This window comes from Helicoverpa armigera, chromosome 10, assembly GCF_030705265.1.
Source record: "Helicoverpa armigera isolate CAAS_96S chromosome 10, ASM3070526v1, whole genome shotgun sequence".
Classification (NCBI taxonomy): Eukaryota; Metazoa; Arthropoda; class Insecta; order Lepidoptera; family Noctuidae; genus Helicoverpa; species Helicoverpa armigera.
In genome coordinates this window covers 9,051,523-9,068,679 of record NC_087129.1, presented here as the reverse complement: position 1 = coordinate 9,068,679, position 17,157 = coordinate 9,051,523, and the positions used below count along the sequence as shown (strand labels likewise).

The window sequence follows — 17,157 nt, the reverse complement described above, 5'->3', positions numbered from 1 at the left end:
TTGAGTTAAGGTGCATGATAGTTACCACTGATGTGCAGTCTACCGTACTTAACACGCATTAGTTAAGAGTTTAAAAAAATCCTTTGAATACCTAAAGCCAAAAGACACACTAGCCAAAAGACGTAATTATCCTCTCTAAGTATCAAATTCTCCAATCATACGGGGAAAAATAGAATTTATAATACTATTATAATATAAACTAATATCTAGAATCTATAATACTCGACAGCTGTGTACAAAACGATTTCTTTAAAGTGACCTATTAGAGTTTAGAAAGAAATATTTTTTTATCAGTGTGTGATTTTTGAACTTTATGGTTGCTGCTATAACATTTTTAACTTCTGAATAAATAAATGAAGCAGGATGTAGTGTGAACATCCTACTTATTTTTTTTTTATTTAAACTTTATTTTCAGGCATCAATGGCCCATAGATTAAAAACTAGCATTATGTTATATACAAAATCTGTTAGTAAATAAAAACTTAAATCTATGTTAGCAACACTTCACTAGGTACGCACTTTGTTACTGTGCGGTCCTGTATCACTTGTCCTTGGAAGGGACGGAACACCACGTCTTGTGGCCAGAAGTTCTCGTCCAACACAACACGAGGTGCAGGAAATACGTCGGCACTTTACCACGAACGCTTTGAAATTGGCGTGCACTCTCGGGGCGTACTTCAGCTTCTGGCGCAAGTACTCCACGATGTCCTCCGCCTTAATGTTGTAGGGTAGGCGTGAGATGTACACCGGGGTGATCGGCTTGGCGGCACGGATTTTTGAAAACACAGAGATACATTACTACTTGTGGCCTCTCGCTCGGTTCGTTGTGCTGTCCATTGTTTATACACGTTCATGGGCAGAAAAAGAAAATAGTGTCAAAAAAGACAGTGACATTATCGAATAAAGACAATGACAGCTGATTAGAACCTTAGGACTTGGCTGACTCCGCCCCCTAACAAAAACTTGAAAAAGTCAAATCAAGATTTCAAAACAAATTGCTTTTTTCTTACAGAATTGAGGAAAATTTTGTAATTTTAGTAATATCCATTACGTTATTTATTGAAGGATGTATCAAGAAAACGAAGATGATTGTAAATTCGCTGCTTGTACGTATTTTGCGAAGAATCATCCTGGGGAAATGTGTGGTAGCAATGGTTTGCCGCTAACTCCGAGTTCTATAACAATATTGGGGCGAGCCCAGCGGCTGTTAACTATAGAACACCCTAATTTGTGCACCTACCTCGATGTTATTCGCGGTAAACATGGTAAGTTTGTGCTGTACCTAACTATTAGACCACAAGTTGAATGTAAATAAATTGTATCAAAATGCAATTGTTTTATCATCATTCAGACAAAGCCAAGAATATTTAGGCCGGTTTTCAGCCTCTCCCAAGAAGGTTGCTACAGTCTAGATCTACAAATATTTTGTAAAATATATTTTTCTTCAACAGAAAGGATCATAGTAGTTGCAGAAGTTATAGGAAAGTCACTAAAAGAATGCAAGTCAAAGTTCTCCTATGAAGAAGTGACGAACATCGCTAAGCAGGTAGCAGTTGGCTTACAGTTCTTGCAGGATCAGGATATAGTGCATAGAACTCTGTCGGATGATAATATACTTATTGATAGTAATGGCAGAGTCAAGCTGTTTAATTATGGATTGTATTATATGACGGATAAAGGCAATGAAGTTTCTTTTCCACTTGGGTAAGTAAAAGAAAAGTTTATATATTTCTCCAGTGATTTTAAAGATGAAGAAGACATTATTTGGCTTCTTTCAAATTGTTCTTATTATATCAACAGTAATTCCCCTTAAACATGATAACAAACATAGTCAATTGTAGATAATGCATTAAATAAATACTATTTTATGCAAAATCCATAATATGAAGGAGGTTTTAATACTCTTATAAATTATAGTTCGGCCGCTCAGAGAATGCGTTTCTGACACATCGCGATTGAACTGACGACGTAACTTTGTAATGGCGTTGCAGTACGATAAAAATATTTTTGCTGGTTGTTTATCGTTTTAACAATTGTTGAGCATTAAAACAACATTATTATATCAATAATAATCAATGAATGTTGTAATTTTGTGCCAAATTGAGTGTCAAATAACTTGGTAAACAATATTTTTCTAAATCTATACTGCGCTTATTAAGGTTATGTCAGCGCTTTATATTTGTAGTGCTGTGCTAAAAATAACAGGCAAGTATCGTAATCTGTTCTGGTTGATGGTTCTTATACAGTTATACTTATAATATAAAATAATACGTTTTGTTTTTCTTTTTAAGAATTTGAAAATAATGGACTATAGGATAACTTTTATGAAATATAAAAATAAAACTATGATCAAACTGAACGCGCGAAAGAAAGTAGCATTTTTATATTTAGGTTGAAAATGGTAACCCCAAATGGCATCATGGGCCGTCATTTTGTGACGCTAAATAGTCATTTGTTGTCGTTTCGTGCGCTAAGACTAAGTGCCCTGCCTCATGAGGACGCCAATGGCGACGTCGCCGGCTACGTATCCAAGCAGTTAGTATTGAAATGTTTTGAACCTAACTCACTTGGCGACGGTTTGGTAACGTCGCCAAATTGGAGGCGTGGCCACGAGCTACAGTTCCCTATGTGGCTTCTGGCTACCGTGGCAACTTGGCGACGTGGCCACAGTAGCCACTATAATGTACACGGTAAAGCGCACCTCCCTCACACAGTCGCCAATGTGGTCGCCAGTCAGCTTGCAATTTCTTGAGCGACGACGTAAACAATTGACTGTCGAGACGCCATAGCCACTCGACTTGGCGACATTTGGATGCCAGAAGTAGCCAGACCTGTGCCGCTGGCGACGTCGCCATGGCGTCCCAGTGAGGTAGAGCTCTAAAGACCTGATTTTGGAAGATTTTGACCGAGATATCAGGATTGATTCTGTTATTGATAATACCTAATATACACGTAGGCGAAGATGATGATGAAGACACCACCTCCTCAAGCGAATCGGAGTCTGATTAACATTCTGTACGCACATTCAATTCAATGTACTTACTTTATTGCATAGAAATACAGATTGTAACTTTGTAACAAAGAATAAATAAAACGATTTTATTATATGAATATTACCTTTTTTTGGTTTCCACTTAAATAACTAAAATATAAATTTTAAATGATTCCGCCAATTTAAAACGAAAATAATCTTAAAATAATGCGGCGGTTTATTTTGGGGGAACGGTAACAAACTCAGTGTTATGTTGTGCCCATCACTAGTCCTGACTAACTGATAGGTGTCAGGAACGCATTCTCTGAACGGCCGAACTATAGTAGAAGTACTTTATAACTAGCGACAGTAACTATTTCTTCTATACACCTGTATTCCAAATTCAAAATGAACTTAACATTCCAGCCTACCAAGATACCTAAGTCCAGAGACAATACTAAACGGAGGAGGTCCAGCTGCTGATGTATGGAGTTTCGGTATCATAATACTAGAGCTCTGTATTGGTAAACTGTGGAACAACCTCAAGCCTGGCCCGATACTGAGAAGAATACTCACTTTAGTACATGCTAACAATCCTGCGGAGAGAATAGCGAGGGAACATGACTGCTTTGAACAGTATAAAGTAGGTAATCTGGTTATGTATTTGATTTAACTAACTTCTTGAAGTTATGGAACACAGAAAACTTGATTTCCTAAATTCAGTCCATATCCAAAGCTTGCCTAAACTTATTTATACAAAGTTATCAGAATTTAGGTGGTAAATATACTTACATTGATCTTTACTGATATTATAACGTAAAAGTAGCTCAGTCTGTCTGTCTCCATTTTATCCCAAAACTACTGAACCAGTTTAAATGAAAGGTTCAGATACTCTGGAGCCTGAAAAATGACGCAGGCTACTTTTTATTTGCGTTTGTGGAAATTAATTATCTTGTAATGCAGGTGAAACCACACAGGGTACAAAATGAATAGATCTACATTCTACATAATTACAATTATTTTTAACTTTTTCCAGCAAGTACCAGAAAAATTGAGAATGGTGATAGAAAAATGTCTCAAAATCTATCCCAGTGAGAGAGCAACATTCTCAGAAATTGTTGAAGACTTGTCACAGATTGATACAAAACAGTTGGTTGAGGTGAAAACCCCTCGAGGTCTGATGGGATGTAAGCTACAATACCTTTATCATTGGTGGCAGTTAGCTGGTGGGGATATTCAAGCAGAGTTGAAGAAAAATAGCCTGGTTAAAAATAGTCCACCTATTTTGTCTATGCCAATGTAAGTAATAAAACTGTTTATGTAACTGTTGACTCTGGTAAGGATACAGAGCCCTAAAAATAAAAGGATAACGTAAATTTTTTGAAACTGTTGACATAGCAGAGAAAATAATTCCCTATCTTATTTTTTTTCCACAATATTAAATGAGCCACTAAAGTGGTAATACATTTGCATGAACCTGTAAAACCATTTCATACCTAAATTGCTCCATTCCATAGCTTAGCATAGCTTTCTCTTTGATAGAAACAAATAATGCCTACTCGATTTATTTTGAAAAGCATTCATTTATTTCTTTCAGAGCAATACTCTTAGACGGCTGCACAATCGGTGGTAAATCAGGCGCTCTATTCGACCGTCGACTCGCGAAATACAGTTTAGACTTACTCAAGTCCCGCCTAAGTCATGTACCACCGCACGACTTTTACCCACTGATGCATGAACGGAAGAAAGAGTATGATGCAGTGGCGCTACCTAAGATTATAAGGGAAAGAGATACAGAGTACCAGTTTTATAGGCTGCTTTGGTTTCAACGATTATTGCAAGTAAGTAATTTTTGTATATGGGTGCTTACATAAAGAATATAATAATAATCTTTAGAATATTATACCTGCACTGATCGGTACCGACCCGTACAGGTTTGTCTGTATCGGCAACCTGTTTCTTTATGTAAGCACCCTATGGCAAAATTGTTATAGGTATTTTAGGAATATTAAACGTGAACGAGTAGTAACTCAAAGTACCTGCCTAAATATAGTAGCTTTTTAGGATCCCAAATAAAATACAATAGAAACAGATACATGACTTTTCTTTTTTTATTAGATCTTTATCATGACTTTTGACAAATTAAATTCTCCCTTTTTTTTCTTGCTGTGTTAATTAATACTTAATTGACACTGCTTTCAACCTTATTTACTAAATAATAAGTTAGAAAATACCTCACCCCGAATACTTATGTGAACCTATAATTTATTTTTCTAATCATTTTTTTACCCCTTGTATAAGAATCCTAATTGCAATGATGCTGATCGATATTATCTGATTAAGACCTCGTGTACCAACATTCAAAATAAAGCTAAAAAATACTATTTACCGTTTTCTAATTTAAGTTGTGATCCATATAATCTGTGGCCTTGCTTTAGGCGATGCGATCTTTTTTTCTATGTCTGGTTTTTTATTCATTAATCGATAAACATATCTTAAGCCGTCTTAAAGGCAATCGATTATACAGTTATATCGGAAGTGGAGTTCGGTTATTCCATTATTGCGTCATGTTTAAATTTTATTACAGTTATCCTGAATGAAACTGGATTGTCCAATTGATAACTCGAAGACAAAACAAAAGTTGATTAGTAGGTACTTTAAAAACTGAGATTGGAGCTGATTGTCTTCGTGAGCCTATTTAAGCCATAAAGTTTGTTTGCGCTAATTTCAGAAATAATAATAGTTCTGATTCGAAAAAAAAACTTAAATATTTTTATGTAACTGTACCACAGGGTAAAACGGGACCCTATTACCAAGTCTTTCGCTTTCGATAAAGAGTTGTTTGTTGTTGTTTTCACAGAGAATGTATTCCTGTTACTATGACAACAAAAAATACTGAAAACTAGAATAAAATAAATGTTTAATGGGGTTCCCGGCATACAACAAACGTTTTTTTAAAACAGCACGAAACCTTTCTTCGAGTTTGACTCGCACTTGGCCAGTTTTTATCCTGAAGTGCGAAGTACTTCCTTCAGTTTGCTGTTTAAAACCACAATAAACAGCTAGTTTTTTTTCCCCAGGGTTACCCCTACACAGCTCCATACATAAGAGCAGAAGCTGAAATAGACATCCCGCCACTAGTTCGCGGTGACGTATGGGCAGCCCTACTAGGAGTTGTGGGCGATATAGAAGAACAATACGAGAGGATTGACAAGGAAACCCCTACGCCTACTGATAGACAGGTATGTGGTATATTTTGTATAGCCATCACATCAAGTTACTTACTCCAATCTTTAGGTTTCCCAATCAAAATTGAACCTTATGCTTTAGAGATAAAGTTGAAAATCGATTAAAGAATGACAGATTGTAGTAGATTGATGTGCCTATACGCAGCTCAAAAAATTTGAGGTACATTTTGGAAACGCTGCACAATATATAGCACTTATTTCCTATCCAAATTCCCATACGCAAAAAATGAAAACTAAGGAAAACGAGCAATACTAAACATCGTTATCCTACTATCTTCAATTAAATCTCAACTTTATCCCAAAGCTTTAAACTCTATATTCCCCTAACAGATAGACGTGGACATACCCCGTTGTCACCAGTACTGCTGGTTGCTCTGCGGTTCGGCTGGTCATCGTACATTGAAGAGGTTACTGAAAGCCTGGTTACTGACTAACCCTCAGTATGTGTATTGGCAAGGATTGGACTCTTTGACTGCGCCTTTTCTTTATTTGAATTTCTGTAATGAAGGTAAGGATTTTCTATCAAAGCAAATGGAATTGGTCGTTCGTCATCGTTTTGAAGGCACAAATAATGTTTATTTTTTTTATTGAATTTGTAGTTATAGACTCATTATAATATTGTTGTCAAATAATCGTCCAACCAGTATTAGAAAAAGTATATATGTATTACGTTTGTTGCCATGCTCGCGACAAAGGTAAAATGGCACATAGGCCATATACATAAGTAGAAAAAGGTTGATCTAATTTCTTGGACCATTTTTTTACACGGAAGCTTAAGTTTATAAAATGAATATTAATAGCCAAAACTCTACGTATAATGTTTTCTTACAGCTCGCGCCTTCGCCTGTCTCTCAGCCTTCGTACCAAAGTTCCTACACAAGTTCTTCCTAAAAGACAATAGCGCGGTCATCAAGGAGTATTTAGCTAAGTTCTGGCAGATGACGGCCTTCCATGAACCGGAGTTGGCGACGCATTTACATGAGATCAATTTTGTGCCTGAGCTGTTCGCTATACCATGGTTTCTTACTATGTTTTCACGTGAGTTCCATTATGTATTTTTTTATTGTTGGCCTTTTTTCTTTGGGTCATAAATGCTGTAGACTTGGACGTCACTGAACTCCTCTAAAGGCTGGGTTGCTAAAACAACTATTACAATAAACAAACCAAAACCAGCCCTTAAATTGTATATTGGATAATTTGACATGGTGCAACAAACCCTTCGTAAAATTATTGCCAAAAAAGGTTGACACATAATTATTTCTCAATAAAACCTTGTGACTATATTTCAGAGAGTTTTACAGAGTCTGTATTGTATTTAGGTCAACAACAAATTGATTATTATCAGTGATAAAATTTTTAACAAAAAGAAATATACCCACAAAAGCTTACCCCACGTATTTTCTTATCTTTCTAATACCATCTAAATCTTTCAGACGTATTCCCCCTCCACAAGATAGTTCACCTATGGGACGCCTTACTAGTAGAAGGGCCGGCGTTACCACTATTCATGGGAGTAGGCATACTAAGGCAGCTTCGAGACACATTACTTTCGTCCGGCTTCAACGAGTGCATCCTACTGTTCTCTGACCTGCCTGAGATCGACATTGGCGAATGTGTCAAGGTAAGCGATGATTGGTATGCGACCTAGAACTCTGTGGACTGTTTGATATTCTTTTTTTATTCCTTTCGAATTTGGAAGGAATGATTTGAAATGCGATTTTCTTTTGTTTTTTTTTTAATTCAAAGTGTTGTTTAGTTTTTGGCCCTCGCATTATGGTGATATGTGTGATATCATTTAGGTACTGACACTAATTACCAAGTTATATTTTAGAGATATCCTTCTTTGATGTATGTACGTTTATAAATAAACGGAAAACTGAAAATCATTGTCCTACTGCACTCTAGAACTCACAAATGCAGATTCTGGAAGCTTGCCAGACAAAAATTAACTCGTTAAATCGTAAAAAAATATGCTAAACACTGCACAAAAACTTCAGACAGCCTTCTCTACGTAAATAGACGGACAATTGTACAAAGAAATCACATTTCCGACACGAAGTGGCTATTCAATATCTCATACTTACTGTTAGTTGACATTGACATTGCCGAGTGGGTCAAGGTCATTTAACAATAGCTTATCTGCAGTGTAATTTCACTGTTATTAACTTACAAGATGATTCTTATACCTTGGCATGATTGTGGGGTATATGCCAGTGTGATTTCGTGAATATTTCGTCAAAATTGATGAGCTTGATGTGACCTTTCTGGAATAAACGAGCAGTAGAATGATGGTTTTGCATCCAATTTGAAACAGTCTTTAAAGTATTTCTTTTTTAGCAGGCAGTAGCGCGGCGGTCACCGCCGGTGCCGGACGTGTGCGAGAGCAGGCTCTCCACAGTACCTGGCGTGTCCGCTGGAGGGCGCCACAGTGTCGCACGGCGGCGAGCGCGGTCAGTAGCGCGGCGGTCACCGCCGGTGCCGGACGTGTGCGAGAGCAGGCTCTCCACAGTACCTGGCGTGTCCGCTGGAGGGCGCCACAGTGTCGCACGGCGGCGAGCGCGGTCAGTAGCGCGGCGGTCACCGCCGGTGCCGGACGTGTGCGAGAGCAGGCTCTCCACAGTACCTGGCGTGTCCGCTGGAGGGCGCCACAGTGTCGAGCACGGCGGCGAGCGCCGTCAGTAGCCGGCGGCTACCGTCGGCGCCGGCGCTTGGGAACAACATCTCCCAAGCCGGATCGGAAATCCCCCGAAATTGTGTCTTGGCTAAATAGCAGACCACCACTGGTGGCAAGACACCGAGGCATCGCAGGAAGGCCTAGAGGCAGCGATAGGGATCGTGTTATCGTATGTCAAACTGCTGCATCTAACATCTCTCCGATCGTAGCGGTTCACCGTTCCATTGGATAAAGGGATGTTAGACGAGAGAGTGCTCTTGCGTTTGCGCGTATGTTTGAGCACTATAATATATCCTGCGCATCTGACTGCTTCCGTATAATGGACCCCGATTTGGCGAAGACTAGTGGCGATAGGTTGAGGTAGAGAGGTTCGGGCTGATGCAACCTGAGCTTTGTCTGAGACCTGCACACTAGCGGCTCTGGGGTGTGAGTACATGCCGTGGTCGTTTTCTCTTTGAGCTGGGGACAGAGGGAATCCGGCAGCACCCAGAGCGACAAAGCAGCCCTTTAGGGGAGCACTGCTTTCCTTGCTCAGCCTGGGAGGGGCTAGAAAAGGTGCCCTAAAAAATGCTCACCCCAAACACTCTTTGGATAGCAGTAACCACGGCTGCTTCCGCATCTTTTTATTCGTGGTCGACGCAATAGAAATAAACTTAAAACACCTTTACTGACTTTTGGTGCATGGAATGTTCGCACCCTTCTCGACCGGGAGACAAACGCCTGCCCAGAACGAAAACGGCCATAGTTGCTCGAGAACTCCGCCGCTACAACATTGATATAGCTGCTGTAAGCGAAACCCACCTTGCCGATGAGGGCGAGCTAGTCGAGCATGGCGGTGGCTACACTTTCTACTGGAAGGGCACTGCTGCAACAGAACCAAGAAGGTCGGGAGTTGGTTTTGTGATCAAGAATAATCTTGTGAAGACACTTCAAGAATGTCCAATCCACATCTCGGACCGTATAACCACATTGCGCCTTCACTTAGACGGTGACAATTTCCTTAATGTTATCAGTGTCTATGCACCGACGCTAGATAGTTCTGACGACATCAAGGATAAATTTTATGAAGAACTTACACAATGTCTCCATAAAATACCGAACAGAGAAAAGATTCTCTTGTTAGGGGACTTCAATGCTAGAGTTGGTCAAGATTATGAAGCGTGGCCTAAAGTTTTGGGTAGGCATGGGGTAGGCAACATCAACTCTAATGGCCAGTTGCTGCTTAGTTTATGTGCTCAATTCCAACTTGCAATCACAAACACCATGTTTCGCCTTGCTGCTAAGCACAAAACTACGTGGATGCACCCACGTTCTAAGCACTGGCACCTCATTGACTATGCCATCACGAGGCAGCGAGACATCTCTCAGGTCCTAGTCACTCGTGCTATGCGCGGTGCTCATTGCTGGACGGACCATAGACTAATTGTCACCAAACTGCGTCTTTGCCTTCGGCGACCATTCAGGGCTAGCAGGAAAAAGCCTCAGAACATAAACATTGAGAAACTCAAACATCCGGGACCCCGAAGCAAATACGCTGAAACGCTGGCATGTGATATACACTCTCATCAAAATACCGGTGATATTGATGCAGACTGGAACGCTTTATCGTCGTCCATTCTTGACGTAGCCATTAACACCATAGGGCTAAAAAATAAACGCAAGCAAGACTGGTTTGATGAGAACGACGAAGTTCTTTCTAAAGCTATTGCCAAACACCGAGAACTTCTCAAGCGCAGTAATAACAGCGCACTTATAAGAGAGAGTGACCGTGAGTTGCGTAAACTCACGAGACACACTAAAGATAAATGGTGGCAAGACAAGGCTCAATACATCCAGTCGCTTGCTGATAGTAATCAGCTCGGTGATTTCTATAGCGAAATTCGCAATCTCCTGGGTACCACCAACTTCATAAAGGTACCACTGAAGTCGCTGGATGGTAAAAGTCTGCTGAAAAGCAAAAATGAAGTGTTAGATCGTTGGGCAGAACACTTCAATAATCTACTTAATGTAGATCGAACAGCCGATCTACACTACATAGACAGTTTGCCTCAACTTCAAATAGCAGAAGAATTGGATGATGCCTTGTCTAAACATGAGGTGCTTTGTGCCATCAAACAACAGCAAAATCAGCGTGCGGTTGGCCTAGACCTTATACCAGGTGAGCTTCTGAAGTACGGCGGCGAGGAACTGCATTCGCGCGTCTGGGAAATGTTTGTGCTTATGTGGGAGAAAGAACAAGTTCCTGAAACTTTTAAGTTATCACGCGTCAGGGCTCTCTATAAGAACAAAGGCGACCGGTCGGAATGTGGTTCTTACCGCGGTATTTCACTGCTCTCTGTCTCTGGAAAAGTCTTCGCCAGAGTACTTCTAAACCGCCTCAGGAACCTCTCTGAAAAGATTCTGCCGGAAACCCAATTTGGTTTCAGACCAGACAGAGGAACTTGTGAGGCAATATTCGCAGTCCGTCAACTCCAGGAAAAAAGTAGAGAGCAGGGACAGCACTTGTATCTTTGCTTTATTGATCTGGAAAAGCCTTTGACTGCGTCCTCGCGAGGCCCTCTGGAAGGTACTGAGAAAGTTGGGGTGTACAGAGAAGTTCATAAGACTCCTGCGACTCCTGCACGATGACATGCAATGTTGTGTAGCGGTTGAAGATGACCAATCGAGCTTCTTCTCCGTCACCTGTGGAGTGAAGCAAGGTTGTGTCCTGGCTCCCACATTGTTTGCATTATATTTCGCAGTTGTAGTCCGGGAAGTATTGAATTCTTCTCCTGAAGGAGTTCGTATTCGTTATCGGACTGACGGCAAACTTTTCAACCTGAATAGACTCAAGGCGACCACAAAGGTGTCCTATGCACATATACAGGACATTATGTATGCAGATGACCTCTGTTTCGTGGCTGAATCCCCTGAAGTCCTGCAACAGCTAGTCACGAACCTTCACAAGCAGTGCTGTACATTTGGTCTAAAATCAGCATCAAAAGACAGAAGTAATGTCTTCAGACAATCACGGACGTCAAGAACTGACCATTATGCTTGGTGAAGATGTCCTGAAGCAGGTCGATAAATTTCGATATTTGGGGAGCATTATAACATCAAAGTGCGACCTTGACGCCGAAATCAATAGCAGAATTGGTGCTGCAGCCGCTGCTTTCGGCAAATTCGACAAGAAGGTCTTCAGCTCCCATGACCTAAAGATATCCACAAAGGTTTCTGTGTATATGGCAGTTGTGTTGCCTTGTATACTCTACTCAGCGGAAACATGGACACCGTACCGACGCCACATCAAGCAACTAGACCGCTTCCACCTCAAATGTCTGCGCAAAATATTAAATATCCGTTGGTTTGATCGTGTGCGTAACACAGAAGTGTTGAGGAAAGCCAATGTAGGTGGCATTGAAGCATACCTCATGAGGAGACAGCTTCGTTGGTGCGGGCATGTACTGCGCATGCCGGATACTAGAGTGGCCAAGCGCATCCTCTACTCCGAGTTGCAGGAGGGCAAGCGGAAACGTGGCGGACAGCTGCTGCGATACAAGGATGTGCTGAAGCGTCACATGAAAAGCTGTTCCATTGACCCGTCTCAGTGGGAGAATCTGGCATCCAACCGCAGAGACTGGAGAAGCCGCGTTAAAGCAAAAGTCTTTGACTTTGAAGCACGCCGACTTTCTGAGTTGGATGCCAAACGAGATGAGTTGAAAGCTCGACCACCTGTAGCTATCAACTACAACTTTGTGGCTGGTACCCTGACATGTCCGCAGTGTGCGCGGACTTTCACGCACAAAATTGGATACTCCAGCCACATGAGAGCACACGCACGCCATTAGGGTCGAAGTGGTCGCCGTTGCCGAAATCGGCGTGGAAGATTATTATTATTATTTTTAGCAGGTTATCAACTTTTAAGAATTAGGAGCTTGTATGCTTAATTCGGCGCTATTAAAAAGCCTTTTTACATTGATCATCACGTTATTTATTTATACAGAGGTTTATTAGAATTTAGCCTATTAGAGAATACTACTTTAACATTCAGTCAGACGTCCAAAGATTTAACCATTACTCATCAGATTTTAAATCTACTTAGAAGTTGAATGAAAGAAAAATTTACACCATGTATGAATAGAATAATTATCACTAAGAAAATATATCAATAACATGTTATTCAGATCATTTATCACATCAAAGTATTTTCAAAGGTTAACATTTTCACGAGAGTTCGTTGACTCGCAATTATCACTATAATTTGTTTACAGGAATCTATAGAAATGTGTCGTAGTTCTCCAAGGAGTATAAGTTATAGAAGATTTACTAATGAGGCCCAAACAAAAGATCCTATGGTAAGAAAGAAGAATTTTCTAGAAAAAACAGTTCTCGAAGACATTTGAAATTGTGACCTAAACCTACTAACATAAGGTTCAATTTCCAGGATATAGTAGAAATACCAATGGAGGTGCTATTCACTGAAATCAGTCCTAGAATCAATTTATCAGATTTCTTCTCGCTGATTTGCCAAGATAAATGCTGTGTCATCGACATACGGTCTAATTTGCTGTGAGTATGATATAGTGAAGAACATTTCTACTAGCTACATTATTTCCTTTAGTTTCCAATTTTGACGAGGGGAAGTTTTCCGTACCTGGATAAAAAAAATATAAAAGTCACTCAGACCACTTCTTATCTGCATAATTGAGTATCTTGACCAGCCATTCTTCTTGAAAACTCATTTATTCTTTAATAATGTTACACTAAGATTTAATTATGAAATTAATGGCTTTTTCCTTCACATAGTTACGAGAAGAGCTGTATAGATGGCAGTATAAATGTCCCGTATAGCGGGGTGCATCTCGGCCAACACGAGCTAAGAGCCCTAGGGCTTCACCCACAAAGAGTTTTACTAGATGCTATCAAACAGAAGAAGAATGTCGTCGTGGCTTCGGCAGAGGATGAGACCGCACAATTGGTAAGTTTTTCTCAGTTTATAAAAATAAACTAGCAGATCCCCGCAGTCTCACTCTTGTTCCGAAGGCACTTATTCCCGTACCCAAAAAACATAGCCGGGGATAACAATGAAATATTTTTTCCAATCGGTTCAGTGTTTTCAGAGTCTTTAGGCTATAAACAAACAAACAAAAAATATGTTTCCCAAAACAGTATTCACTAAATATAATCCTGATATCCAATAAATAAATGTAATTTAGGATCAAGATCAATAGATGGCGTTAGGCGCACAGTCAGCATTAAAACTTACTACCTGAAATGTACTGAATCAAGCAAATACCACAAATCATACCTACTTACAAATCCACCTCTAAAAAATATATATTCTGTTAAAATCGCTATTTTACCAAAAATAAACTACATTAGTTCGCAAGAACGTCAACAGATGGCATTGACAATATGACCTGCTAAAGAATGTCGTCGGTATGTCTGCCGAGCTCAATAAGTAAACCTCAATGCATTAATGCGTAGGCGTTCGTAAGATTATATTAGCCGTGACCGTTCGTTATTGCATCTTAGTGAATTTTCTCAGGCGCCGTAGCTTCTGGGTGAGACATTCCACCGTAAGGAAGCAGTGTAAATAATTCCTATTTGAAGATTTTTCTCATATTATTATTAAACTATATCTGCTCATAGAATATACTAGATAGATAGAAAAATATGCTAGATAGGTATAATAAAAAAATATTTAAGGACTGGAAACTCAAGCTTAAAATAATTTGCAATCCTGTCACCAGAAAACTATGGTTATATGTAGATGAACCTGCTAACTTTGTATTATAAAATCCTTTGACAGCCAATGGGACGTTTATAAAAACTCTTTTGCCATATATTTTTCCTCATGTAGCTGTATAAAAAAAAGTTTATTCGTTTCCAAGTTTTAATTAAAAAAAAAAAAATATTAAAAATGAACATTTTGAATTAAGAATGCTGAGATCTTCCACTAACACAGACGTAACACCGTTAATTTCATTACCCATTCTCTGCTACGCAGTTCTTGGTAAAAAATACCGGTGTGCTTGTAATGTGTGGTGTAACTATGTATCTTGTCAAACGGTCGATGACCTCTTGAAGTTGGCGCGTCAAAAGTTTTGGCTTTTTCCGTAGACTTTGAGTTTCAAGTTCAATGGTAATCTTCAAATCATAGAGCAACTAGTTAAAAGGTGTGAGGCATTTTTTTTGGTACGGTTTGTTATAGGTTCCTATGTATTTGTCGGCTGAACATAATTTGGTGGTCTAGTAATGGATGCTGTGATGCCACATCACTGGTTGTGGAGAATCGAGTACCCAGTGTTTTAGGATCTCGAATGTTAATAGAATCAAGTAGGGTAATATTTTTTTCGTATCTAACGTCACGATTATTTTTATATAAATAAACAAATTTTGACATAGTTTACCGTTTTCAATGGCATGTAAAGAAGAAGCTGAATTTACATTCAGTCACATTTAACATTTAGACCCGAAAATACTGGTTCTTAGCTTTTCATGTAGGTATTATTCAAAGGAGATTTTAAATAAAATTGCTTATTAAAAAAAAAACTAGCTTAGACATTTCTAGTCCATGATTTGAATTCTATAAATTAATGCACATAATAAATATCAAGATCAACCAGTTTTCTAAGATATTTATACAGAACTATACTGTTTTATGCAGAGAAGAGAAAAATAATTCATTCTCTTTATATGTAGACTCCTTTCAGCATACTTTTAACCTATTTCCCTATGTCAATGTTAAGCACAAACATCTGAACAGTTTAAGCAGCTGTAGCACTTTTAACCATGAAGTTTTAATGTAATTTATTTGGGACAGAATAAATTGCATATTTCACATACATATAATACATATATTACTAGCTGTTTCTCGTAGTTTCGCACGCGTATCGATAAAAAGTAGACATGGGCTGAAAGCATCGAAATAGACTACTATCTGATACTAAAATATTATTTCTAATCGCACTAGCAGTTCATTAGTTTAGCGCATCAAAATCAGCTTATTACCTTTATCGGACTTTTTTACAATAATCTATGTCCTGGTTTAGATAAAAGTCATTTACCAATATGGCAGCGTTATAAGACTTCCCAGGGTGCAAATATCACTTATGTACCGAAGCTATTCAAAGAGTATATATGGATGGATAGCTTACAGTTTCACTTCAGACAACTTTCAGTAGGTGATTTTTGTTTTTTTTTTCTTTGCAGTTCAGCGACTACCTAGTCAAATGTAACGTACCAAGAGTGTGTATACTTCACGGAGGAATATCAGCTTTACTCACGCATGTACCATCGCTGTTCACGGTACCACCAAAGAGGAACGGACATAAGTAGATTATATTATTCGTATAAACATGGAGTAGATAGTAAATGAAGTGCTAGCTCAAGCTGTTTTTGAACTGGCAGAAAATTTTAGTACATGAGATTAACTATGTTGGCCTTATAGTTTCTGGAAGGTACTGCCCATTTTTAATATTTTATTTGTTTACTTATATCGAACTTTAATTTGAGATTTGAGCATGGTTTTGCAAAGGAACTTGGACAGAAATCTACGGTGAGTAATTTTTTAGGTATCATGTTCGCAAATTAGCACTCTATTGGTGTTTTTAAGCTGTGGTTATTGCATTTTTTTCTTTCAGGAAAAATGTGATTCATAGCGGTTTTTCAGTGTATGCAAGCATTGTTCAGCATTTTCCGTGTATGATAAAAATACGTTGTAAAAAATACGTGTTGGTTCAAAATCCATCAAATTTTTTTGAGTCTGATTGTACCTTTGCGGTTTATGTATTTGTATTTTGTGATCTGACTGTAGTTTTAAGTAGAAGTTTTTTTGTTTAAAGTGTAGATAAGCTTAATTTTCATGTTTATTTTTAATTAAAGAACAGTGAGTTTTTAAATAGGTACATACAATGTGCTTTTTTTATTATTATTCGTAACTTATGTTGGTGCATTCCATTTCCTGCTGTATGTTTATTTTTATTCGATAATATAATACCGTATGTTATTTCCACGTTAGTTTTTGTCGAAATGTTATCAGTTAGACTTTACGTATGTATCAAGTATTTATTTTTAAACGAGTTAGTCATTACGTCAGTCTATTAATCACATATTTGAATGTTAATTATATTTTAACGAAATAAGCTATTTATACACAATACGCATGTACAGCTACGAATTTATTTAATAAACATATGAACGGTTATTGTTTGTTATTGGTGCGATGGTACGCTGTGAATTCCCACGGCTTCATCTCTCTTCTGGCTTGCACTTCATTGACT

The 17,157-nt window shown here is 38.7% G+C and overlaps 1 protein-coding gene and 1 long non-coding RNA gene across 2 annotated transcripts; both read left to right on the top strand.

The window, feature by feature from the left end:
* Window positions 1-914: 914 nt before the first annotated feature.
* Window positions 915-17,081, top strand: LOC110377397 (TBC domain-containing protein kinase-like protein). The gene is made up of 13 exons (XM_049840889.2): window positions 915-1,265; window positions 1,452-1,704; window positions 3,398-3,614; window positions 4,008-4,270; window positions 4,569-4,812; window positions 6,052-6,213; window positions 6,550-6,727; window positions 7,051-7,257; window positions 7,653-7,840; window positions 13,144-13,227; window positions 13,317-13,441; window positions 13,679-13,850; window positions 16,088-17,081. The coding sequence occupies exons 1-13, from the start codon at window positions 1,067-1,069 to the stop codon at window positions 16,211-16,213; spliced, it is 2,418 nt and encodes an 805-aa protein (XP_049696846.2). The 5' UTR covers window positions 915-1,066; the 3' UTR covers window positions 16,214-17,081.
* Window positions 1,901-3,111, top strand: LOC135117360 (uncharacterized). The gene is made up of 2 exons (XR_010276842.1): window positions 1,901-2,480; window positions 2,884-3,111. It is a non-coding gene; the product is annotated as an uncharacterized LOC135117360 (long non-coding RNA).
* Window positions 17,082-17,157: the final 76 nt, after the last annotated feature.